Here is a 27,731-nt window from a genome sequence, read left to right as displayed (position 1 = left end):
ACTGCCGTGTGAACACAAACCAAACTGGAGGCAATATGGTAACAATCTGGTCCCTGATTCAGACCAGAGCAAACGATCTACAGGTGTGAAAACGCCCTACGACAGTCTCATCAAAATAACCTGTCCTGGACGTTTGTGTATTCCTGTCTGGTTACCGTATGGATGTACGTACATTGAGTGTGTGCTCGGTTTGGTCGTCATCAGTTAAATGTTGACATCATCGAGGTTTTCCTGTTTGCTCTGTAAGTGTGTGTGTGTGTGTGTGTGTGTGTGTGTGTGTGTGTGTGTGTGTGTGTGTGTGTGTGTGTGTGTGCGTGTGTGTGTGTTTGTGTGTGTGTGTGTGAGGCAGTCTGTGCTATCAGCAGGATCAGATTGGATCGGCCTGAAAATGGCATTTCTGCCATTACTCTGATGGTGACGGTTCAATACTGTATGTCTAGAGCCGAGATGATGTTAGTGTGTGTGTGTGTGTGTGTGTGTGTGTGTGTGTGTGTTTGTGTGTGTACACTCCTAACATCATAATGCACTAAAGGTGTGTACGACCATTCTGATAGCAAAACATCTTATTATGTATTTTGTAGTAGTCGGTGTGTCTGAGAAGGTTTCATGAGGATGTGAGTAAATGAAGGGTGTCGTGATATTGATGATAACCATGATATTTAAAAAGGAGATATTGATATCATGTTAATAACACACATGATAATATCGTGTACATAATCCAGCACCTCTTTTAAATCATGCTTTCGTACAGTTCTGGTTGCAGACTCTCTCTCTCCGCTTCCCTACACGTACTACTTACCTACTCAAAAAAAGAGTGAACATTTTTATGGTGAATTATTTTGGCCATGATAATCTTGTAGTGAAAATCTGATATTGTGACAGCCGTAGTGTAAGTGAAAGAGTATAGTGTCTTACCTATGTACACAAGGTGCATTCATACAGTCATAATGTAATCATATGAATGTAATCGTTCGTGATGTGGGCATATTCTAATGGATCGTTATCAGCTGATATAAAGCCGGATCCTTCCTTTACTGAACTGAACTGTCGCTCACCTCAGCCTGCTGGTGTTGCAGAGCTGCTCTTCTTATTATATATATAACTTTGCTGTTGTCTGGTTTGTGTGCTGTCTGCCGGCTGGTGTCTGTACTGTCTGTACTAAGATAGTTTGTGAGGTAAAAGAAGCGCCACTCTGTAAAGCCCAAGATGACGTCCTCAAATGTCTTGTTTTGTCCACAACTCAAAGATATTCAGTGTATTGTCACAGAGGAGGAAAGAAACCAGAACATATTCACATTTAAGAAGCTGCAATCAGAGAATTTAGACTTTTATTTTTCTTAAAAAATACTCACTTATTAATCGATTATCAAAATAGTTGTTGATTAATTTGATAGTTGACAATTAATTGATTAATGGTTGGAGCTCTGTGTGTAGCTACTGTAAGCAAGCAAACCTGATTATGTACCACTTCATCTAACATTAGGGATTTAAGTCTTCATGATTTATTCTCTGGATCTCATAACATTGACTTGTGCAAGTTCTTTTGTTCATGTATTATTTTATATCTGTGTGTGCAGGAGCGGGACGCAGAGCGACGGAGACAGCTGAGAGAGCGAGCCAGGCAGCTGATAGCCGAGGCTCGATCCGGAGTCAAGATGTCCGACATGAGCACGCTGGACCCGTGCAGCACCGAGAGAGGAAAGGGCGGCAAGGCGAGCCCTGCTGGAGGTCAGCTACACACCTCAACACTCACTAACAGAAACATGTTCCCTTCATTTATTATGTTTGATTAAAAGGCCTTTTATTAACACTCGCTAATACTATTAACGATGATACAAAAGAAAACCGCTGCTGTTGACGTACACTCACTTTCTTCCTCCACACATGCTACGACTCCCACATTTCCATTATGCTCTCTAAAGGGGTTCTGCCTAATCCTCAGAGGAAAACAAAATGACATTTGACGACGGCCACGGGTCTAAAAATGCACCACCCTCCTATTACCCGGCGACTCCTCCCTTTGTCTCATTCGCCCGGTAATTGTTAATCAACAGGACACATTGTGCGGCCAAATTACACTCAAAGAAACAAACACTTCTAATAACGGCTTGCAGGGGGAGCGGACGCTGCCGTCTGCATTTCACACTGCTTTCCATTTCCTTGAAATTGGGGTTATTATGATAATGACCATTATTAGGACTCTGGTCATTTGTTTCAGATTCCTCCACATTACACCCCTCTTTAGGTTGTTCTGTTCAGGTAGATCGGATCGGTGAGCTGCATGCAGATGAGAGGTGAGAGAGGAGAAGGTGATGGAGAGGAGAAGGAGATGGAGAGGAGAAGGTGATGGAGAGTAGAAGGGGATGGAGAGTAGAAGGTGATAGAGAGTAGAAGGTGATGGAGAGGAGAAGGTGATAGAGAGTAGAAGGTGATGGAGAGGAGAAGGTGATAGAGAGGAGAAGGTGATGGAGAGGAGAAGGAGATAGAGAGTAGAAGGTGATGGAGAGGAGAAGGAGATAGAGAGTAGAAGGTGATGGAGAGGAGAAGGTGATAGAGAGGAGAAGGTGATGGAGAGTAGAAGGAGATAGAGAGTAGAAGGTGATGGAGAGGAGAAGGTGATAGAGAGGAGAAGGTGATAGAGAGGAGAAGGTGATGGAGAGTAGAAGGTGATGGAAAGTAGAAGGTGATGGAGAGTAGAAGGTGATGGAGAGGAGAAGGTGATGGAGAGTAGAAGGAGATAGAGAGGAGAAGGTGATGGCGAGTAGAAGGTGATGGAGAGTAGAAGGTGATGGAAAGTAGAAGGTGATGGAGAGTAGAAGGAGATGGAGAGGAGAAGGTGATGGAGAGTAGAAGGAGATGGAGAGGAGAAGGTGATGGCGAGTAGAAGGTGATGGAGAGTAGAAGGAGATAGAGAGTAGAAGGTGATGGAGAGTAGAAGGAGATGGAGAGGAGAAGGTGATGGAGAGTAGAAGGAGATGGAGAGGAGAAGGTGATGGAGAGTAGAAGGTGATGGAGAGTAGAAGGTGATAGAGAGTAGAAGGTGATGGAGAGTAGAAGGTGATAGAGAGGAGAAGGTGATGGAGAGTAGAAGGAGATAGAGAGTAGAAGGTGATGGAGAGTAGAAGGTGATGTGATGGAGAGTAGAAGGTGAAGTTTTCAGAGTTTTGGCATCGACTTGGTACCAAAGTATTGGTTCTCATGACATCACTAGTTTGGTCTATAAAATGTCAGAAAAAAGTGAAAAATACCCCCCCCTCCAAAAAATCACAATTTCCCAGCTGACGTCTCACAATGTTACAGTCCAAAACTCTGACTTTACTATGATGTGAAACAGAGAGAAGCAGAAAATCCTCACAATTCAGAAGCTGGAACCAGAGAACTCAATTTATGATGATTTTTAATGATTAATCAATCATTAAAAATAGCTGCCAATTATTTTTCTGTCAATCAACTAATTAATAAATCGTGTAATGGTTGCTGCTCTGGTGACAGGATCACATGTAGACAGACAGGGAGGAGGAGAAGCAGCCTGAGGGCGGCGGTGGGTTTCCTGAGATGAGCAAACAAATCAGAAACTTTTAAACAAGAAGAAGTGAGATCAGCGACTCGGTCGGTAGAACGACAGGAGAGAGACAGCGCGGCAGAGGAAGGGAAGCACTTGATTTATTTGCTCTTTCAGCTTTTCTGAATTGGACTAATTGTTGATCTCATTAAAAATGGAGTTGGAGGAAAGAAGGGAACAAGAGAGGAGGAGGAGGAGGAGGAGGAGGTGAGGAGAAGAGAGAAATGCTGTTGGCTGTGATACACAAGGCCTGCCGAGCAGAACGGCTAATCCTAGCCCCCACACTCTCTCTCTCCCTCTCTCTCCCTCTCTCCCCTCAACACCATTCACGGTCCTTTAATGCAGCCCGGCTGCCCCCTCCAAGTGTCTGCCCGCAAACAAACTTTCCAAACTCCATCACCATGGCCTCCCATTAATTAGGCCCCAGCCAGCCACGCAGGAACGGCGCTTGCGAGCACGCTTCGCATCGCAGCTAGCAAATTAGAAAAAGAAAAAAAAAGAAAACAGGAAATGCTGTTATTTTGATTCTCTCTCCGTCTCTCTTTGTTCTCGGCCTCTCTACCCACCGAGTAGTAAACAGCAGAGGAGGGAGCCTTGCCATGTCAGACGCTGGTTACTGATTGTTTAGTTTTAATCCATGGTGGGTTATCCATGCAGCTAGAGCTGCTCAGGTCTCCATTTGACTTTCTTCTAGTATGTTTTGATTCCTTTTGTTCCTAATGTGGAGACGCTGTTGTTTCTATTGAGCCCCTCAGGAGACTTAATGGAATATGTGCTTTCATGTTTTGGTGGTTTTTGTTGCCCTGCCTCTTTTATCCTGAACAAGAAAGGCAGGCTAACAGATCTCTGAATGAGGGGAATTAAGCAGAGCTCTCATTTTCACTTTGTGTGTCAGATATTTGTGCTCCGATGCACACCGACCCGCCGACAGACGGACACCGATCAATCACTGTCTCTCCTCGTCTCTCAGGTGGAGTCTGCTGCCTCCTCAGACCATGAATCTGGTTCTATTAGATTACATTTATTAGTTAGTTGCACACACTTAAATGCGACAGTCCTGCACAGACACACACACTGGCACTTCGTCCACACTCGGACGGTGTTTTAGGTCACTGAAAACGAGGCTTCTGTAAAACTCAGGATGAAGATTTACAGAAACTTTCAGTGTTGATGTGTAGACGGAGAAAACCAACACGTTCTCAATCTCAACTCTTCAAACACCACCGCTTGGTCAGTGACGCGCGGGGTACCCCTCTGACGTTACGTGTCCTTTCAAAATAAACTTCCGTTTTCACAGGAAGTTGGGTTTCGGTTTTGGTTTAGGTATGACTCACGTGACTCAAGACTGACGTGACACAATCAGTCAACTTTTAGTTTCACACGGGACACGAACAGCGGTCTCCTGGTGTAAAGTCCTGTGTTTGCCCGCCCTTAGTGGACTCTCTATACTTTTCATACTTCCTCAGTTGCTCTGACGTCTTATAACTCCGCAGGTGGGTTTACATTGGAGTCAGTTGAAAGCCTGGTGCGTCGCATACAGTCACGAACGGGCTCCTCCGTGCGTCGGTGTCCGGATTTTTAAAAATGGAAATGGATAACTGTTTTTTTGTTTACATTTTCATTTTTATTGATCATTGTTGTAGGTCTATGGTTCGACGGTACGACGGTACGACGGTACGACGGTACGACGGTACGACGGTACGACGGTACGACGGTACGACGGTACGACGGTACGACGGTACGACGGTACGACAGTACGACGGTACGACGGAGTATTAGGGCCACATTGAGAAAAAATCATAAATCTGAGATTTAGAAAATAAAGTCATATTACGAGAATAAAGTTAAAGGTTTATGAGAAACAAGTCGTAGTATTATGAAAATAATGTCATAATATTATAAAGTAGTAATTTTAATTGTTATTTTCTTTTTTTCTCATAAAGTTATGACTTTATTCTCGTAATATTCTGACTTTATTGTGTAAATCTCAGATGTTTTTCCCTCAATGTGGCCCTAATACTCCGTAGTACATTGTCTCTTTGGCCCTCACTGCATTAGATTTATATACTATATACTTAGACTATAAACTGTGTTACCTTCATCACAATGATCACATGTTTTGAGGCTCCAGACAGATTTCAATTTCTTTTATTTTGCCTAAACTGTCTCTTTAGATAGTAAAGGTTGCTGACCCCTGGGTGAAGGGGAGAAGACATGTTATGGTGGATTATACGTTGAAGACGAGGATTATTGAATCGGGTCATTTAACATGTTCTCTTCTTCCTCCCACACAGATTACTGTTAACACAAACTCACCCTGATCTTCTCTCTGCACTCGTTTAACACTTCTCATCTCTTCCTTTCACGTTTCCTTCCCTCCGCACCCCCACAGATGTTTGGGATGGAGTGAGAGGTCATCATGAGGATGATGGTGAAAGGGGTGAGGATGAGGAAGAGGGGAGGGCTGAGGAAGAGCAGCTGCGTTTTGGTGGTGGTGGTGGTGATGATGATGATGATGCTGTCGCTGCCACATCTGCGTCTGCGCTGGTTACTAACCCACTGCCTCTGGAGGTCCTTCTTCCAGCCAGCTCCAGCACCCTGGTCCCTCTGGAGCTTACTAACCCCGGCTCTGAGCTAACTTCTCTGGGTAAAATCTCTGGCTGAGGCTGTGTGGTGCTGCTGCATGCTTCATTGTCTTGTTTGCCTTCTTTCTAACTAACTCATCTACCTGCCTTCTTTCTTGTGTTTCCTACATATTCAGTGGTCAGTTGAATTTATGATACACCACCTTATCTCCTCCACCCAGTGAGCTCACCTTCTCAATGCATCCAAGCATTTACTGAGAACCAGTCGTGTAAAGTAAACTGCCCTCATCGACATCTGAACAGGCTGGCAGCAGTCTGATCTAAGCTTTACCTGCTCATTTACTCACTTTACTACACACTTTACACACCTAAATATTAAAAATCTTTTAGATAACACTACGCTATGCTTTCTGTTCTTCAACACAACAAACTCTGCCCGTTTCCACCGTGGATGTATTCCTCTATTCCACCGTTGTCTTACCTCACCTCGCCAGATTTCACCACCAGACTTCTCCTTCAGCGAGACTCTTTCCATAATGTCAGACACTCTTATAACAACAATCAGAGCCGGTCATGCCAAAAACAAGCACTTTTAATGGAGGTAAATGACGGTGTCAGCTTGCCCCGATAGCACCATATAGCAGCCTGTGAGCAGCTGCCGTCTACAGCGTTCTCCCTCAATGCTGGACCAGTTTCAGTAATGGTTGTCCCAATTAGTCAGTTAGACACAGAAACATGGGAAAATAGGGTGGAAAACTACTGAAGTGACGCTTTAAGTGCATGTCATCTATCTTTCAGTGCATCATCATGAATGATCCTCTATGTACCTCTGCTGTATTGGCTGCGTCCTCATTGGTGCTTCACTCAGGAGGAACTAACTAACCTACAGTAAACAGCGCTGCCATGTTGTCGTCGTCGTCGTCGTTGTTGTTGTTTCCCTTTCATTAGAAACTTCTTTAAGTAGTAATTAATAAACTCTGAAAAAGTGCTCCCCCGACAAAAAAATAAAATGATATCTTCAGGAAAGCATTTGCTCAAATCTTCAGAGGTAAACTAATTACTTTGTTTTGTATTTTAATTTCATGTATTTGCTGGCGATGTGAGATAGGTGAGAGTAGTACAGTGACGGAGCAGAAGAAACAAACATGAGAACAGACGAACGCTTCCTCTCTGGCTTTGAAGTGCTCTATCTCTGCACGACTTGTTGTGTGCTCCTCTTTTTCTTTTTGTTCTTTGTTGGTGGTAATATTTTCTGTGGTCTTGAAAGAAGTGATTGTAACAGTAAAGCAGCTGATGCCACACTTCTTCATCCTGCAACTACATGTTCAGTGTTTGTCATCACTTTCCTGCAGCCTGGGTCATCCACCCTCCTCCTCCTCCTCTTCCTCTTCCTCCTCCTCCTCTTCCTCCTCCTCCTCCTCCTCTCCTGTACATCCTCCTGTACATGTGTGTTTGTGACAAAGTTCAAGAGTGTGTGTCTATGTTTGGCATCTGTATGCATGCATCATGGGATGTGTGTGTGTGTGTGTGTGTGTGTGTGTGTGTGTGTGTGTGTGTGTGTGTGTGTGTGTGTGTGTGTGTGTGTGTGTGTGTGTGTGTGTGTCACGGAGGGAGGTGACACATGAAACGGTCGCCCTCCTGTTCTTTCATCTTCTTCAGTGCGGTGCAGTCTGGCCTGGCAGGCGAGCTGCGGTTACCGTTCCCTGGAAACTAAATAAAGCTGTACGCAGCGACTAGAAGGCAGAGAGAGAGAGAGAGAGAGAGAGAGAGAGAGAGAGAGAGAGAGAGAGAAAGAGAGAGAGAGAGAGAGAGAGCTAACAAATTAGGGATGGATGGAGGTAATGGGAGGGAGGGTGGAGGTTAGAGGAGGGAGTTAGAAAGAGAAGTGCAAGATAGTTTTGGAGAAAATGATCATGAAAGGTGCTTTAAAGGAGATTATTTCAGCATTTAGTGGAAACATTTTGCTCCTAAAAGATCATCAGATCTCATTTGGAGAGATTTTAACCTAAAAACAACAAAAAATAAAAGATTTCATGCAAAGTTGCTTATGGTTTTAACAAGATAATAAGGTAGTAAATATTGATCATTTATAAAAATACACTCAGATGCCAGTTTAATCACGATGTTGAGTATAGTTAATAGCGATTAATCGCAAATCGATCACACATTTTTATCTGTTCTAAATGAACCTTAAAGGGAGATTTGTCAAGTATTTAATCCTCTTATCAACATGGGAGTGGACAAATATGCTGCTTTATGTAAATGTATGTATATATTTATTATTATAAATCAATTAACAACACAAAACAATGACAGATATTGATCCAGAAACCCTCACAGGTACTGCATTTAGCATAAAACAATATGCTCCAATCAGAACATGGCAAACTGCAGCCCAACAGGCAACAACCTTTGAAAATGGCCGTGCCAGTTTTTCCTCTCCAACATTTAATGTCAGTTTGGAGCGTTATTTAACCTCCTTCATGACCAGCTAGTCTGACCTGGTTGGTACCGATGGATTCATCAGGTTTTATAGTTTACTATGATGCCAGGATCTTCATTCTAGCTTTAAAACTGAGCAGCTACAACCTAAAAAATCACAAGTTGCATTAAAGAAATTAGTGGCGCTAAAACGAATGTGCGTTATTATCACATTAACTTTGACAGCCCTAGTGAAAATACACTGAGTTGCCAGTTTATTAGGTACACCTAACTAAATCTAATGCAGTCTAATATAACAGCCCTGCAATAAATTCTACTTTCTTATCCGTTTTAGAGAGGTATTGATTTAACATTAGGATCGTTTTGGAGGCTGTAGTTTGAGCTGCTGCTTCTGCATTATACTTCTCTATTTCAAATATTTCTTTTCACCTAATTTTTATCAATGGGGATAAACTAAATATTAGAAACTCGTATGTATGAGACAACAAACACGGCCAGACACTACAGGCAAAAATACATTTTTCATACACTGGTCAATTTTGAGATTTTGCTTCTATAACATGTCTTCTTTCAGAGTAGTGGAAAGAAAACATCCAAAATACACATTTAGGTGTTTATTTAACTACTTTGTCTGTTTGCGTCTGTAGATTTCTCCTAAATTCAATACAATAAATAATTGTCCTAATGTCAGTAATCAACTGGGGAAGTTTCATGGTGATATTAGTTCATGTAGTGTCTTCTGAATTTATGGGATTTTACAATAAATATCTTTAAAGGCCGTTTTCTTAGCAGCAGCTCTTACATCCACCAAACTTTCCAGTTTCATTCTTATCTACAGTATATTCTGAAGGTTTTTACACAGGTTTGTTCATATGTCATTCATCTTCTAATTTATAGTACATGTTTTTCCTAAAAATATGGCGAAAATGATTTTTTTACAGTCTGTTGACAGTATTTTCTGATTAATGGAACGATAAAAAGAGATATCCAAAAGTTCCCAATATAAAAACAATAATTTTGAACCTGACTTTATTCAATGTTCAGATTTCTGTTGTGGAAATATATGCAAATTAGCTCACATATTTAATAAGCTAATGCCTCATTTGCATATTTAAACATAACATTTCAGAAAACGTTTAACACAAAAAAGAACCTGTCTTAATGTCAGTAATAAACTGAGGAAGTTTCATGCTGATATCTGTCAGTTAAAACTTTTATTCCCCTGTAGTGTCTCTTTCTCTGGTTCTCTCTCTTCCCCTGCATCTTGCCCCGTGGTTACCATGGTGATAGTCCCGGTTAATGTACACTCAGGTACCTCAGCATCTCTCTGCAGTACAAACAGGACTTCAGGCTGCCTCGTCTGTCCAGATCTCTATCTGTCTCACACATCACACAGTCGACTGTATATCCTCCCACTCAGGTGTCTGTGTGTATACGCTCCTTATCAACGGCTGTGCCCGAGTGTGTGTGTGTGTGTGTGTGTGTGTGTGTGTGCACATGAATGCAAACTAAGTGGTCTCCCCTTTCCCGTCTTTTTAACTTTGTACAGTGTACTGTATGTATTTTTGATGTATTAATAGACTGTTTGTACTCATTCTCTCTCTCTCTCTCTCTCTCTCTCTCTCTCTCTCTCTCTGCAGGTACCAACAGTAAGCATGTGGATCTGAAGCTGAAGAAGCTGGTGGAGGTCAGCCCAAGAAGAGTCACCTCCCCTTCATCCCCGTCCTCCACCTCCTCCTCATCCTCACCCACTGCCTCCTCTTCCGCCTCCCCAGTCAGCCCTGCAGAAGGACTGGAGGTACGCACTAACACCCACTGGGTGTCTGTATTTCCTCTCTCTCTCTCTCCACCTCTCTTTCCTTTTATCTCTCTCTGTATTTTTCTGTCTCTCCACGCCATCAAAGGGTCAGTCCAATCAATCAGATCCGTTTGACCCCGGGTTGTCAGCCGGCTGACCCTGTTACACATCAGTCAGTCGGACCACTTCATGTAAGACCGTAGCTTATCCCTCCGGTGTCCGTATGAGTCTGTCTAAAGCCAGCAGACACTCACACGCCGGCATCATAACGCTCTACATAACCTGTAGCCGTCCTCTTCTATCGACTGTGACCTTTTCACACAGCTGATGGAGGAGGCTGCATGTGTCCGTCTTCTGATGTGAATATTGAGTCAACAACAAGTAGTCGGCCAGTCTTAACATCTGTTTAATTGATTTTGAATGTCAAGTGGAATAAGGTGTGTGTGTGTGTGTGTGTGTGTGTGTGCGTGTGCGTGTGCGTGTGTGTGTGCATGTGTGTGTGTCGATACAAGTGAAGCCCTCTGTGCTTATGGCGACGCAGGATGTCTTTGATCATCGATTCACATAAACACCCTCTCGTGTTCAAAGACTAAAAGGCTTCGGCTGCTTCCACACTAACACCTTTTAAAACGGAAACCATCTCCGTGCACCACGGGCGCTTCAGAAATAATAATAATATAATATATAACCAACACGCCTGGAAACGCATATCACATGACCGTTCACGTACACTGGGCATGCGCGTACCGGTGTAAACAGGAAGCAGATTTGTCTAAGGCTGCTACTGGGTTACTATGTCAACTTAGACCTCTCTCACACACATCAAATTTACTTTAAAATGAACACTTACAAATCAAAGTTTAACTACATCAGGGGTCAAGACATTTGGTCAACACACGTCTGACTCGTTTCCTCTCTGCCGGCTGGAATCAAACCTGTGACATTGTGGTTATACGGCGTGCTCAATAGGTCTTTTTAATTTGTAACGGTGTTGTTAGGGATGGGATTTGGTAACATTTATATTGATACCGATGACATCATCAATTCTGTTCATCAGTCCGATTCTTTATCTTTTAGGCTTTTCAGCATTAACACAGCCGTTATAATATCTGAGTCTATCTGCCCAATAACCTTTGAGCATGTTAAAATAAAGGGAGAGAGGACGCAGTGAGCACTAAGTCCACAGCCCCCGGAAAGCAGCGAGGGATGCTGTAAAGCTCACGGCCGGAGCCGCCTTCACTCCGGGCCTCTCCAAGCCGACCTAGTCGTGACACACCGCACGGAGGAAACAAGCCCCGGGGAGAGGTCCAACAAGGGGACCCTCCCACAGCGAGCGGCTGCCCCTGACCTGCCAAGTTGAATCCCTGCACAGAATGCACGGACCCCGAGTGTAAAAACATTCATTCAGGTCATTATGAAACTGTGGTGCGCCTGCATCTAGCTTATGAATGGGAAACCCTGCTCCTTCTGGTTGCAAGTTTCCAGCAATGTTGACGCAGAGTTTATCATCAAGACGAATGAGTTTATCGTCACGACGAATGAGTTTATCGTCACGACGAATGAGTTTATCGTCACGACGAATGAGTTTATCGTCACGACGAATGAGTTCATCGTCACGACGAATGAGTTCATCGTCACGACGAATGAGTTCATCGTCACGACGAATGAGTTCATCGTCACAACGAATGAGTTCATCGTCATGACGAATGAGTTTTTGCGGCGCACAACTGTCAGAAAAATCTACTGGCATGGATGAAAGAAACATGAAAACCTCGGAGGCGACGGATCGGACAATTTGGAACCGGTTTCTCGATTCCCATCCCTGGATGTTCCATGCAATATTCAGCCATCATTTGTACTCAGCTGCTCCTCTAATGTACCTCCATGTTGGCATCGTTTATTGTCACCAACGGGATATAAATTAATATAACAACACAAAACTACTAAAACAAATCAAAGCTTTTTTTACAAGTAATGTTTGCACATGTACAGAGTCTGTTTGTGCAGTTGTGTGACTTCTTCTGTCCTCTAAATAAAGGATAAACTGTCTTCTTGTCCCAGGAGGATTGGGCATCCTAAAAGTCCTTCAGGCGGGTGGAACGACCTGCAGGAACATCACACACACACACACACACACTCACTCACTCTCTCTCTCATTAGTGATTGTGTGTATGCGCAGCCTCGGTAGCGCACGATAAGGGCATGCGACGCTCAGCAGACTGCAACGTTAGTCACGCAGCCCCCTGCACGCACATTCAGACTCACACACACCAAAAGCACTGAATCACCACCGCCACCACGATGATAGCAGCGATAAGAGATAAAGAGGGAGGGAGGGGACACCCCAATATCTGCCTGTCCCAGAGAGGAAACAGGAGACAGAGGAGGAGCCAAGTGGCCAGCTGCTCTCTCTCTCTCTGTGTGACCGGAAGAGAAAGACATTGTGGAGTTAGTTTTTAAGAAGGTGTTGGAGGCCAGTAAAGGTGTTGTCTTCGGTGTTGTCTTTAACCTCTGGTTGGAGGCCAGTAGAGGTGTTGTCTTCGGTGTGTTAACCTCTGGTTGGAGGCCAGTAGAGGCGTTGTCTTCGGTGTTGTCTTTAACCTCTGTTTGGAGGCCAGTAGAGGCGTTGTCTTCGGTGTTGTCTTTAACCTCTGGTTGGAGGCTAGTAGAGGTGTTGTCTTCGGTGTTGTCTTTAACCTCTGTTTGGAGGCCAGTAGAGGTGTTGTCTTCGGTGTTGTCTTTAACCTCTGGTTGGAGGCCAGTAGAGGCGTTGTCTTCAGTGTTGTCTTTAACCTCTGTTTGGAGGCCAGTAGAGGTGTTGTCTTCGGTGTTGTCTTTAACCTCTGGTTGGAGGCCAGTAGAGGCGTTGTCTTCGGTGTGTTAACCTCTGGTTGGAGTCCAGTAGAGGCGTTGTCTTCGGTGTTGTCTTTAACCTCTGGTTGGAGTCCAGTAGAGGTGTTGTCCTCGGTGTTGTCTTTAACCTCTGGTTGGAGGCCAGTAGAGGTGTTGTCTTCGGTGTTGTCTTTAACCTCTGGTTGGAGGCCAGTAGAGGTGTTGTCTTCGGTGTGTTAACCTCTGGTTGGAGGCCAGTAGAGGCGTTGTCTTCGGTGTTGTCTTTAACCTCTGTTTGGAGGCCAGTAGAGGTGTTGTCTTCGGTGTTGTCTTTAACCTCTGGTTGGAGGCCGGTAGAGGCGTTGTCTTCAGTGTTGTCTTTAACCTCTGTTTGGAGGCCAGTAGAGGTGTTGTCTTCGGTGTTGTCTTTAACCTCTGGTTGGAGGCCAGTAGAGGCGTTGTCTTCGGTGTGTTAACCTCTGGTTGGAGTCCAGTAGAGGCGTTGTCTTCGGTGTTGTCTTTAACCTCTGGTTGGAGTCCAGTAGAGGTGTTGTCCTCGGTGTTGTCTTTAACCTCTGGTTGGAGGCCAGTAGAGGCGTTGTCTTCGGTGTGTTAACCTCTGGTTGGAGTCCAGTAGAGGTGTTGTCCTCGGTGTTGTCTTTAACCTCTGGTTGGAGTCCAGTAGAGGTGTTGTCCTCGGTGTTGTCTTTAACCTCTGGTTGGAGGCTAGTAGAGGTGTTGTCTTCGGTGTTGTCTTTAACCTCTGGTTGGAGTCCAGTAGAGGTGTTGTCCTCGGTGTTGTCTTTAACCTCTGGTTGGAGGCTAGTAGAGGTGTTGTCTTCGGTGTTGTCTTTAACCTCTGGTTGGAGGCTAGTAGAGGTGTTGTCTTCGGTATTGTCGTTAACCTCTGTTTGGAGGCTAGTAGAGGTGTTGTCATCGGTGTTGTCTTTATCCTCTGGTTGGAGGCCAGTAGAGGCGTTGGAGGCCAGTAGAGGCGTTGTCTTCGGTGTTGTCTTTAACCTCTGGTTGGAGGCCAGTAGAGGCGTTGTCTTCGGTGTTGTCTTTAACCTCTGTTTGGAGGCCAGTAGAGGCGTTGTCTTCGGTGTTGTCTTTAACCTCTGGTTGGAGGCTAGTAGAGGTGTTGTCTTCGGTGTTGTCTTTAACCTCTGTTTGGAGGCCAGTAGAGGTGTTGTCTTCGGTGTTGTCTTTAACCTCTGGTTGGAGGCCAGTAGAGGCGTTGTCTTCAGTGTTGTCTTTAACCTCTGTTTGGAGGCCAGTAGAGGTGTTGTCTTCGGTGTTGTCTTTAACCTCTGGTTGGAGGCCAGTAGAGGCGTTGTCTTCGGTGTGTTAACCTCTGGTTGGAGTCCAGTAGAGGCGTTGTCTTCGGTGTGTTAACCTCTGGTTGGAGTCCAGTAGAGGCGTTGTCTTCGGTGTTGTCTTTAACCTCTGGTTGGAGTCCAGTAGAGGTGTTGTCCTCGGTGTTGTCTTTAACCTCTGGTTGGAGGCCAGTAGAGGCGTTGTCTTCGGTGTGTTAACCTCTGGTTGGAGTCCAGTAGAGGTGTTGTCCTCGGTGTTGTCTTTAACCTCTGGTTGGAGTCCAGTAGAGGTGTTGTCCTCGGTGTTGTCTTTAACCTCTGGTTGGAGGCCAGTAGAGGTGTTGTCTTCGGTGTTGTCTTTAACCTCTGGTTGGAGGCCAGTAGAGGTGTTGTCTTCGGTGTGTTAACCTCTGGTTGGAGGCCAGTAGAGGCGTTGTCTTCGGTGTTGTCTTTAACCTCTGTTTGGAGGCCAGTAGAGGTGTTGTCTTTGGTGTTGTCTTCGGTGTTGTCTTTAACCTCTGGTTGGAGTCCAGTAGAGGTGTTGTCTTCGGTGTTGTCTTAACCTCTGGTTGGAGGCTAGTAGAGGTGTTGTCTTCGGTGTTGTCTTCGGTGTTGTCTTTAACCTCTGGTTGGAGGCCAGTAGAGGCGTTGGAGGCCAGTAGAGGCGTTGTCTTCGGTGTTGTCTTTAACCTCTGGTTGGAGGCCAGTGAACGTGTCAGATCCACAACAGTTAAACAATAAGTAATAATTGGGTGGACGGCCTCAGCGTCCTAATCAGTCTCTCCGGGGATTTACTCCCTTCTGCTAAAACAACAGTTCCTGTAGATATGTGCAGCGGTTTGCAGTTTTTCACCATCAACACACTGAAATGTATAAAAAAAAAAAAAAAAACACAAATCCTTCTCCTGAATATGACAAGGACAGCAACATTAATCCAATAAACCCTTTGACATCCAATTATCAGTGTTTGTTACACTTTGTCCTGCAAACAAACATATGAAATATTCATAAGATCCCTTGATGGACTACTGTTCAACTTATGGTGCTGTGAGCACTTTGTTGAGTCAAACTCTGAACCCTAATATCCTTTAACCAACAAAACATGCACGTATATGCAGGGTTTTTTAACTCTCCTGTTGTCACCTGGTCAAATTTGACCCGTTTCCAAATTGCATTATATCATAAATATGGATATCTTTCATCTAATTGCCCCAAAATAACATGGATGGTTCCCTACTGTGGTCTTTGCAAAATTAAATTTTAAAAAATTACCACTACTTTCATTGAATTGTGGGTGTTTTATTCAAATCTATTGCATCTCGGGAAGACCAACGGTCTGCTATACATAGCAACGGTCTGTTATAAAGAAATAACAGACTGTAGAACGCCGTGATTGACCAATCAGAATCGAGTATTCAACAAAGCCGTGTAATAATTCCTGATAATGAACCCCTCGTCGGACATTATAGGCAACCGAGGAAGTCGAGGATGGTCTCAGTTTTTAGGTTACGTTACGATCTGTTCACACATTGGCAATATAAAGTGATTAATACATGTAAAATGTTACATATAGTACCTTTAAAGTATAAACTCTTTACTTTGTATTGCTTTAATGAAAGGTGTCTATGTATTTAATTTGACATTTTGAATTAATACATTGCCCCACCACACATAATGAAAGGAGGATGACCCTTGTGGTTCTCTGATAAGAGAGTCGTCCCAGTTTATAAGATGTTGTGACGTAAGCAGCACCCGACTCACTCAGAGGAAGCTCAGCTGTCTTAGTTTGATATTACAGTTTATTCCCCTGAAGAAGAGACTTTCATGTGAAAATACTCGCTCTTCTTTTTTCCCACCTCTGACTCAGCAATCTCTGAGAGACAAGTTTGTTTATTCACGTTCTTCACAAAGTGTCACTTGGGACTGCTGTAATTTGATAATGCTGATGGAAGCCAAACATTAATTTGACACTGAACAACACATTGTTGTGATCGTCACTTTTCACTGGAAGATGGAGAGATTCAGTTGAGTTTGATTTTGTCTTTTATCTGCTCCTCCTCACTTCTCCTGCGATCAGTAATTTAAATCTACTCTCTGCTCTTCTGCTCTTCCTCGGTGCTTCTCTCACATGCACACGCTTTCACACATCCCAGCTCTCTAGCCTTTATGTTTTAAAATGTTTAATTGGGCATTTTGTCTGCAGGACTTCATAAATAAATGTGACAGCAGGTTTTAAGAGGCTGGTAGAAGCTGACGGACTAATAGACGAAACAAAGTGAGAACAGACTAATTGCTGGCGTTGTGTTTGAAAGTCAATAATCTGAAGCTAAACTAACAACTCCCCGTCTCCGGCGCGCTCCCCGCCCACGCCGTCTCTATTAGTTCTCCTCGCTCTGCACACCCTGCTAGACTATCTCCCTCCCGTCTCAAGCAGTGGAACATGTTTTGCCCTAATTGTCGACTTTATTACACGTTTCGCCGTCTTATTAACGTTGCCACGGCGTCAATCTCAGCCGGAGTCAGTTTCTTTTCCACTCGGCTTGACATATTTGGAGGCCCCCCGGTAATAAAGCATTTCTGCACGCCGTTTTTTGATAGTGGAAGAAGCGAGCGTGTAGCTTTTTAACACATGTTCGCTTTGAAAACAATAGCATTTTTTTTGCATTTTGCATAATCTGAATATATTTTCTGGCTGGAGGTTTTGTTGAAAGTCAAGTTAATTGCCTGCTTTTTGTCTCTCTCATGAGTGAGGGAGAGAATGAGAGAGAGACTGTGTGTGTGTGTCTAACATATCAACTTCTACCAGATTTATCTCATGGCCTGTCAGTAAGCCTGTTTGCACACACGTGTGTTTACATGTGCACTAATGGGGTGCGTGTGCGTGTGCGTGCGCGTGCGTGTGTGTTTTTGGTCACAATAATCAGAGCAGCTGTGAAATCCTGCAGCGGCTGCCTAATAGAAGCCTGAGAGCAGATCTAAGTGGCTGGTAGAGGCTGACGGGATAATAGAGGAGATGTGGAGAGGCTGCAGACTAATCGCTGACGCTGGTTTTTACACTCCGTTGTAATTTGAAGTTAACACTGATGAAACACTGATCGACATTTTTCACCATTTCTGACATTTTAAAGACAAACAACTAATCAATTACTAGAGGGAATGATCAACAGATTAATAAACAGTGAAAATAATCGTTAGTTGCAGTCAAACTTTCATCCATCTCTCCACATCTCTGAGTTTCACATGTTGATCTGAAACGTCATGTCCGTACATGTAGACTATTTCCTCTCTTACGTTGCACAATCTGTGATTTGTGCTTCCCTTTTTGCATAATATCCTAACCCTCTTTTCAATCACTAAAGTAACACTATTATATTCCTGTGACATGCAGCATCCTCAGTAAGCGACACATTCTCTCTGCGTTTCACAGAATAACGCCGAGGAGTTGCGAGCAGAGCGGCTGCGCAGAGCGACTGAGAGGTTGCGCAGCCCGGTAGTCTTCAACAAGGATTCTGCAGTCAGGAAAACACAGCTGAAGTCCTTCAGCCAGTATGTGGAGAGCAGACCAGGTGGGGGACGATGCAACACAAACACACACACACACACACACACACACACACACACACAATGCATAGAGTATTTACACAGGGAGGTACTGCATGTTTGCACACAGCAACACTTGGGGGGGTGGGGGGCCAGAGGCTCAATAATGATTCACCTGTTCTTCTTTGTTGACTTTCCTCTGTTACTTCTAACCACAGTCAACAAATCAACTCCAAGATGTCAAGAGACACAAAAAAATACTGAAAGCTTCAGTTTTTAACACATATTTCAAGATTTCAAGCCAAACACCGTAAAGAACACCGTAAAGAACACTGTAAAGGACGTAAAGAACACCGTAGAGAACACCATAAAGAACACCGTAAAGAACGTAAAGAACACCGTAGAGAACACCGTAAAGAACACCGTAAAGAACACCGTAAGGAACACCGTAAAGAACACCGTAAGGAACACCGTAAAGAACACCGTAAGGAACACCGTAAAGAACACCGTAAAGAACACCGTAGAGAACACCGTAAAGAACACTGTAAAGAACACCGTAGAGAACACCGTACATCCACAAAGAAAGCAGAAACGTTTTCTATGCTTAGGCTGAATTCACAGCAGATCAGGCGTTCAGCGATTCGGTATTGGAGAGTCACTTTAACGGCTCATTGACTGCGACTCTTGACATGTTTTGTTCCCTCATGTCTGGGTTGTGCAGCTCTGGATCGCCGGTTATGTGATTTGCCACCACAGCGTGTCATCAGGTTGCGTTTCTCCAAAAGTTGATTCAGTTTCTACTTTTCCCGAAAACGTGCTTTCTGCAAGGACGGCCTCACGGACGTGAGCTGACGTCGAATCGTGACAAGAAAACCTTTAGATCTTTTATACTCCGTGCAGGTTTCTCCTCCCGGCAAACCGACATTCTCAAAGTTCTCAGTTAGAGAAATTTGGATGTGCGCTGACGGGCGAAAACCTGACGCACGGAACCCCCATAAAGGGCTGTGTCTGATAGCGTGACGCCACTTTGGCCGCGCAGACACTCGCGACACAATGCGGCAATCATGAATCAGACTTTACTCCTCAGCTCGGTCGCTGAAAGAACTGAAAGCTCACACTGGTGCTGTGTTCACACTACGAGCAACACAGCTACAGCCTACAAGTCACTTTCAATACAAGCCGGTTATATGAAGCTACAAACTGATACCGACACTGAGTGACGTCGCTGAGTGACGCGCTACAAATAAAGTTAAGCTGGTCATAACTACGTCATCAGGCGCTGGAGCAACACTACAACGGCGACTTGCTGACAATGTAGCTGGCCACGCTGGCCGTTTTGTTGCTTTTGTCGCTCGTAGTGTGAACATAAAGATGATGACGTCATTGCTTGTATGACAGGAGAACATCAGATTTTTTCAATAAGAGTGATAACGATAATAAAACTAGTAATAATTTATTTGTGGTGTAGAGGAGCTCTTCCTCCTCACCGACTCCACTCACCACCCGGCACTCTAAACATGTTCAACAACATTTAGATCAATAAGACAACTCAAATAAATCTCACTATGAATGTTTGTTTTCCTCCATTCATCTTTCCCTCTCTCACTCCTTCATCTCTCCAGAGGTGAAGAGGCAGAAGTCTGTTCCTGAGGATCTGAAGAAGGCCGAGGAGGACCGAGGTTCACCGACGGACCTCGATATCCGCCGACCGTTCGAAGAGGAGGTTTGTCATTTTCCTTCTCCTAAATCGTCCTTGTGTTCGCAGAAGGTTTTACTGTGATCAGTAACAACTCTTGATCCTGCAGCTGCAGCGTTTATGACGCTTTAGTGCTGAGCTTGACGAGGTGAAATCTGGGAGTGAGGTGTCCTTTAATATCTCCTACTTTTTATTTCCTGTTAGTCAGCTTTCTTTCTGTCTCTCCTGTCTTGTCGTCACCTCATCCACCTCTCTCATCCTCACACACACATACTGTCCTCTCCTCTATAGTATTGATCTAACAGATTATAATTATAACAATAGTAGATATCAGCTGCCATTTAGAGGTGTGTGTGTGTGTAAAGAAGTCCTACGTGTCCTTCAAGTGTACACTCTCTCTCCTCAGCCTGTGTTTGAACTTGTGTGAACAAAGAGTGTGTCTATAAGAGTGCTATTATTTCAATGAGTGAGTGTGTGTGTGTGTGTGTGTGTGTGTGTGTGTGTGTGTGTGTGTGTGTGTGTGTGTGTGTGTGTGCCACTGGAGACCACGGGGTGAATCTGTCTTCGCAAGCAGCCCTCGACCCGGCACCCTCCACCCCGGTCACACACACACACACCTCCACCCTCCTCCTCCTCCTCCTCCCAGCGCCGGGCCCCAGGGTTAATGGGTGTTCAACCTTTCCATTATCCCGATCAGCCAAGAATTACCTGCTGAATGATGTTTGCATTAATATAATATATATGGTAATTTCCCTCCTCTTAATTACGGCTGGGCCGAGCGCGGCAAGGGGAGTGGGCTGATCATGTGTAAAATTGATTTGCCAAGGAAAAATATGGTGATAGAGCGAGAGCGCGCGAGGAGGAGGAGGAGGAGGAGGAAGGCTGCTGGGAATCAACACATGCACAAATCACACGTGCGCAGAAGCACACAGACGCACACGCTGCTAGAGAGAGAGTACAGGGAAAAGTGCTGGCCTGGGTGGAATGGCTGCTCACTAGTTCTCCTTCCCATTAAGGAAAACGAAGTGCATCAGCAGTAAAAGGGAGATATTTCTCCGGATGCATCCTCAGGACTGAATTTGAATAAACATTTTTTTTTCCTCACTCACTCAGAGGAGTTTCTCTGGAGAATAGCAAGCAGTCAGGAGACAGAGGTGAAGAGGGGTCAGAGATGGAGGGTGTATGAAGTGCATATGGTTATTTATAGAGTGTGTGTCTGAGGATGTATAGTGATGGAGCGGCTGCTGTTTGTGTGTGTGGGAGAAGTTTGAAGACTTATCTGAAATGGCACAGTGTGTGTGTGTGTGTGTGTGTGTGTGTGTGTGTGTGTGTGTGTGTGTGTGTGTGTGTGTGTGCGCGCGCGCGCGCGTGTGCGTGTGCGTGCGTGTGTGTGTGTAGTTTAGTTTAAGGGGCTATGGTGGGTTAACACTACACTGCAAAAAATGAATGTTAAAGACAACTTGCTACTTGATTTATGTGACATGTTTTCAGTTTAGTGAAGCCTCTCCTGTGTCCCCTTTACCTGCTTCTCTCGTAAATATTGAGAACAGGAAACTATTATAAACCTGCAGGTTGTAAATATTTGATTTATATTCAAACACATTTCCTTTATTTAATTAAAGGGTACAGGAACACTAATGAATTACCAAGTTAGCAGTTATGATGAAAGCCCAAAGTTCAGTGAGAGATGACTATAACGTGGAGTAGAGCTGAAGCTAACGGTTATTTTCATCAATTAATCTGTTGATTATTTTCTTGATTAGTTATTTGGTCTATAAAATGTCTGAAAAATGTGTTTCTCAAAGCCCAAGATGACGTCCTCAGATGTCTTGTTTTGTCCACAACTCAAAGATATTCAGTTTAGTGTCACAGAGGAGGAAAGAAACCAGAAAATATTCATATTTAAGAAGCTGCAATCAGAGAAATTAGACTTTATTTTCATAAAAAATGACTCAAACTGATTAATCCATTATCAGAATAGTAGGTTAATTATTGCAGCTCTAATGTGGAGTCACCATGAATATTAGGATCGATCGAATGAGGACTGGATGTCAACAGTATGAGATATATAACTGGAAAATAAACTCAGATTCAGGTTTATTTTCACGTTGGTAAAGAAACATTTATAGAAAATAAAAAAAATAATTTTGAAAAAAATCTAAAAAGCTTGTACAATATGTTTGTTTTTAATATTAAAGAGCTGTACAGTTTTGTGTAGGAATGTTTAAACTCTTGACCAAAGAAGTTCCCAGTATGAAGATGACTGTCCAGATGTGGAGACTAGATCAACATGCTATTAGAGATGTGACTGATTAATCTATCACTGATTAATCAACAGCTGGATAAACTGCATCAGTGTCGACTGTGATCAGAGCCTTTGATGGTTTTCCATACAGTAACAGTGACAGTAACAGTAACAGTAAAGGTGACAGTGACAGTAACAGTGACAGTAACAGTAAAGGTGACAGTGACAGTAACAGTAAAGGTGACAGTGACAGTAACAGTAAAGGTGACAGTAACAGTAAAGGTGACAGTGACAGTGACAGTGACAGTAACAGTAACAGTAAAGGTGACAGTGACAGTAACAGTAAAGGTGACAGTAACAGTGACAGTAACAGTAAAGGTGACAGTGACAGTAACAGTGACAGTGACATTAACAGTAACAGTGACAGTAACAGTAAAGGTGACAGTGACAGTGACAGTAACAGTGACAGTGACAGTAAAGGTGACAGTAACAGTGACAGTAACAGTAAAGGTGACAGTGACAGTGACAGTGACAGTAAAGGTGACAGTGACAGTAACAGTAAAGGTGACAGTGACAGTGACAGTAACAGTAACAGTAAAGGTGACAGTGACAGTGACAGTGACAGTAACAGTAACAGTAAAGGTGACAGTGACAGTGACAGTGACAGTAACAGTAACAGTAAAGGTGACAGTGACAGTAACAGTAAAGGTGACAGTAACAGTGACAGTAACAGTAAAGGTGACAGTGACAGTAACAGTGACAGTGACATTAACAGTAACAGTGACAGTAACAGTAAAGGTGACAGTGACAGTGACAGTGACAGTGACAGTGACAGTAAAGGTGACAGTGACAGTAACAGTAAAGGTGACAGTGACAGTGACAGTGACAGTAAAGGTGACAGTGACAGTAACAGTAAAGGTGACAGTGACAGTGACAGTAACAGTAACAGTAAAGGTGACAGTGACAGTGACAGTAACAGTAAAGGTGACAGTGACAGTGACAGTAACAGTAACAGTAAAGGTGACAGTGACAGTGACAGTGACAGTAACAGTAACAGTAAAGGTGACAGTGACAGTAACAGTAAAGGTGACAGTGACAGTAACAGTAAAGGTGACAGTGACAGTGACAGTGACAGTAACAGTAAAGGTGACAGTGACAGTAACAGTAAAGGTGACAGTGACAGTGACAGTGACAGTAACAGTAAAGGTGACAGTGACAGTAACAGTGACAGTAACAGTAAAGGTGACAGTAACAGTGACAGTAACAGTAAAGGTGACAGTGACAGTGACAGTAACAGTGACAGTGACATTAACAGTAACAGTGACAGTAACAGTAAAGGTGACAGTGACAGTGACAGTAACAGTGACAGTGACAGTAACAGTGACAGTGACAGTAACAGTGACAGTGACAGTAACAGTAAAGGTGTGATGAGGTTTGAGGTCACCTGCAGCGTTTCATCCCACCTGTTCATTGTGGCTGCTGCTTCTTTAACCAATCCTCTCTTTAATTATCATCCCTTAATTCAGCACATTTTAATCAACAAGGAGTTAAAAAGAGCCGACCACACTAGAGCTGCAACCATTAATCCATTAGTAGAACTATTTTTGATAATCGATTATCGGTTTGAGTAATTTTTTAAGGTGGTTTCTTTCCTCCTCTGTGTCAGTAAACTGAATATCTTTGAGTTGAGGACAAAAGAAGACATTTGAGGACGTCATGTTGGGCTTTAGGGAAACACTGATAGACACTTTTCACCTTTTATGACATTTTATAAACCAAACAACTAATCAAATAATCGAGAAAATAATCGACAGATTATTCTTCAATGAAAATAATGGTTTAGTTGCAGCCCTAGTTGTTAAGTATAAAACATTCCTCTAACGCGAGCTGTATATACAGGGCTCTACGGCTTGCACAGATTGAAAAGTTTGAACTTTTAATGGCGTCTTTAATATGTCTTTTATTATCGTGCATCAGAATTAAGATACCATTCATCTTCATTGTTCACTCTGACTGATGCCTAAATAACAAATAGACACTCATAACCATGAATAGAAGAATCTCTCAAGGCGATTGAGGTCGACTTTAACCCGTTTAGTCCCTCTAATATACTGTATATGTGTATATATCTAATATACTGTATGTGTCATCAAGTGAATTCAGTAAAGTTATGCTGAATTCATATTTTTATTCTTTTGGGTTTTGTGCCGTTAACTTTGTGATTCACATAATTTGCTGGAGTTAATTTAGGATTCAGATTCCTGTTTTATTTGGGTTGAGCTGTGAAAGTCGTGTTGGAAAACAAGCGTCTGATGACAATCGATTATTGATCAGGAACAATTATATAAGAAAAGTCCTTAAAATGTGCATGTATTATGTTGATTGTTGATTTCCTTCAATACGTCTTCATCTCAGTCCTCTGATTAAAGCTTTGCTGCTTCATAAATACCAAACGAGAGGCAGCAACAGTTCATCAGCTGTTTGTTTTAATCTCTTATTGTGAAACTTTATCTTTTGTTTTATGTATGGATGTATTTTATACATTCTCTCTCCTCCTCCCTCTGCTTTATAACTTCTCTTTTCATTTCATTCTCTTTTCTTCCATCCCTGCTTTACCTTTTTGCTTCTCTGTATTTCTCTCTTCTCCCTCGTTCTGTCTCATCCCTCTCTCCTTTTTTTCTGTGTCTCTGTTTAATGCTATATCGCACTACTCTTCCTTCTCTCTCATAACCATTCTCTCCCTCTCTCTCTCCCTCCCTCTCTCTCTCTGGTTGACAGAAGGCGTTCAAAGACACCAGTCAGTATGTGGTTGGGGAGCTGTCTGCGCTGGAGAGCGAGCAGAGGCACATAGACGCCCGAGCAGCTCGCGTGGAGAAGAGGCTGCGCTATCTCATGGACACAGGTACCCCAAGCCCAATTACACTGGAAAAACTGTTTTGGCAAATTGAGCGTACGCACGCACATACACACACGCGTGTGCACTCGGGGAGTTTGTGTGTGTGTGCGTTTGTGCGAGGGAGAATCTTTGAAGCCCCCCCCCTCCCTTTTCGGTTGAATGTTGCACGACGGAGCGCTGGGTGGATATGAAAGGAGGGGACGTGGGGGGGGTGAGGGAGGAGGAGGAGGAGGAGAAGGGAGGAGGAGGGTGGGTGTGGAGGGAGGGAGAGTAGGAGTGTGTCTCGGGGATGGGAGAAGAAGGGAGACCTCTCTGGGCTGGGGTGATAAGGGAGCCCTTCATGGGGGAAACGATAACTGGGTGCGATAGCGGCGCCCCAGCCGAAGTCTCCGCTGCAGCCGTTTGCCAGCCGCGGCCCCAGCCAGCCAGCCAGCCAGCCTCCACACTATTGAACAGTGCGCTCAGCCATGCACGGCTACACACACACACACACACACACCCTCCTTCCCCTAGTACATATCTGGCCTTCATTGATATGCTGTATAAGGAAAGACGGGGGTGAGTTAAAGGGAGAGGCAAAGAATAAAAAAAAATAAAAAACCACGAGGCAACACAACATGACACAGTTCACAAATCCACGACAGACACACACAAATGCTCACACACACCCGCGCACACAGAGTGCAATCTGGTTTTTGGCGTACGCAGCCAGATTGTGAAGGTTTTTATTTAAGATTTGGCCGTGGGTAAAGCCTTGTTAAGACATGAGACAGTGTGCCGAGCCAAAAGAGGGGCCTTGGCTCCGTTAAGTCCCTAACTGAAATTGGAGAATAGCATCCCCATTTGTGATCCTAAACCGTCCCGTTCCTCACCCAAGAATGCTGCTGGAGAAAGAACACATCCAGGAAGTGTAAAATTTTGCAAATGTCCTGAAAGTGTAGCTCCAGTATGTGCTGTAGTAATTTAGTAGCAGCTCTCATGCTTTTTGTCTGATGTATCATTGCCCACCTCGGTGGATTTAGCCCCCAAAAATCCTAAAGAAGCAACACGGGAGGATAGAAGTGGAGGTTTTTAGAAAAGGAAACTGGGGGCGGTGGATTTGCGCTCACCTTCCCCATCCCATTTGGGTGCTGATATCGAGACTATCTCTCCTCCGTTTGTTGTGTTCTCTCCTCGCCTCCCTCCCTGCCTCCGTGCCCTCTCCCCCTGTCGGAGCGCACGCCATTGTGTCAATCTGAAGGGCTGTTTTTTCCTTCTTCTTCTTCTTCTTCTTCTTCTTCACCCACTGATAAACCAGCCGCTAGCCAGCAAGACGCCGGGTTATTTACTCCCAAACACCTTCAGCCATAACGATTTCTCTTTATATAGTTATATATATAGAAATACCTGCGGTCCCCTCCTGAAAAATAGGATTCACTAGAAAAGGAAGAGGGTGACAACAGGACAAAATAAGAAAAGGATATCACGAAGAGAGGATTCACCTTGGTTGCTTTTCACCTCCTCCTAACATCAGTGGGGAATGAAATCGAGAAAATGTGGTTTCCACAAGTCAACAATATGGACTGCTGGGTGACGCAGTGCAATATATATACGGCTGATATGATGTGTTATATACTATAACACTCCTACACTTGTCAAGTGCCACATTTGCTCTGTGCTGCTTATAAATGAAACATTATTTAGGGCTCATTACAGAATAAAAGCCCTCTAACTGGCATCGTGTTGCAGCAAAGGGAAAAAGAAAAGTTGCCTCCGTGATGTGGAGCACCTCGCTCACTTCCTGAAAGTGCATTCCTGTTTCCATATCTCATTTTGCAGCACTTATCCCAGAGACTCATCCAATAGGTTATGGATTGTGCCTTTAGGCCGAGGTCTGCAGGCATCAGAGCGAGACGCGCCGGTGACAGGTGGTAACTAAAGTAACCTTTATCACCTCGGCAACGGAGGTCACCTTTCTATTGGCTGTCATAGATGATAGATATTTCTCTCTCTCTGGACCCAGAACGTCTGATTGAAGTTGTGGCTGATTGGCTGTAAGCAAAACATCCGGTATTGATCCATCACATCTGACTGGTGGCTGCACTCTTCTGGGGGGACACGGTGAGGAAATCACCAGCAGCTTCCAGCAGATGTTGATGTATTTTATACCGCTGAAGGCCGGCTGATGTCCCCGACATCTAGTTACACGTCCAAGTATCCGGTTCAGTTTAGGGACGTACAAAGTCACAGTGCAATTAAAGAAAGTTCACAGAATGTTACTTAATGAGCTCTTTCCTTCGACGGCAATAAAAGTTAAGAGACGGTCTCCCTATCATGATGAACTGATTATAGTTCAACAGAGCCAATCACCAATTTGGTCTTTTTGGCACAGTTTCGGCCTTTTTCCATTCACACGTGCTGACTCGGTTCGACTCAGCGCCTCAGCGGGGATTTGCATCCACCGTGGCTGTGACTAGTGGTCAAAGGAGCGGCTGTAAAACGGTGTATAAATACATTTCATTTCCTATATTTTTCACAGTAAAAGCCCAGTGTTATTTTTGCTGTTTGTCCTCTTCCTCCCTGCACTATGAGTAGACTGGTTTTATTGAAGAATAGCCGCTAATGAAGCTCCGCTAATTCAGTGATAAGCTCATTTAATTTCCTATAAATTCTTCACAATAAAAGTCTCCTGATATTTTGTTATTTAAAAGCTTTTATTATGAAACCGCAAAATCAGGAAATGTTCGGTTTTCATCAGCAGCAACTTAACACGACTCTTGTACAGCTGAAAGTTTAAGGAGAAGTCGTGGGTTGACCGTGGTTCGGCGAGACATCATCGC

General features: G+C 43.9%; 1 protein-coding gene and 1 long non-coding RNA gene across 12 annotated transcripts in view; both read left to right on the top strand.

Annotated features, from left to right (window-relative positions):
• ehbp1 (EH domain binding protein 1) overlaps nt 1–27,731 on the top strand; it is a 214,095-nt gene that overhangs the window by 138,245 nt on the left and 48,119 nt on the right. For 5 of the 11 annotated variants that reach the window (XM_037783086.1, XM_037783083.1, XM_037783084.1 and 2 more), the window contains 6 exons: nt 1,578–1,728; nt 5,955–6,209; nt 10,230–10,387; nt 17,963–18,101; nt 19,698–19,798; nt 24,795–24,918. In XM_037783086.1, coding sequence (XP_037639014.1) covers nt 1,578–1,728; nt 5,955–6,209; nt 10,230–10,387; nt 17,963–18,101; nt 19,698–19,798; nt 24,795–24,918 — 928 coding nt within the window. Of the gene's footprint in view, nt 1–1,577; nt 1,729–2,245; nt 2,295–5,856; nt 6,210–10,229; nt 10,388–17,962; nt 18,102–19,697; nt 19,799–24,794; nt 24,919–27,731 lie in introns of those variants that run through there. The other 6 variants (XM_037783094.1, XM_037783088.1, XM_037783087.1 and 3 more) reach the window with 5 other exon arrangements.
• On the top strand, nt 2,855–3,255 carry LOC119496051. Its single transcript, XR_005208622.1, has 2 exons — nt 2,855–3,006; nt 3,148–3,255. It is a non-coding gene; the product is annotated as an uncharacterized LOC119496051 (long non-coding RNA).

This window comes from Sebastes umbrosus, chromosome 10 (assembly GCF_015220745.1).
Source record: "Sebastes umbrosus isolate fSebUmb1 chromosome 10, fSebUmb1.pri, whole genome shotgun sequence".
NCBI lineage: Eukaryota > Metazoa > Chordata > Actinopteri > Perciformes > Sebastidae > Sebastes > Sebastes umbrosus.
This window is presented reverse-complemented; position numbering and strand designations above follow the sequence as displayed.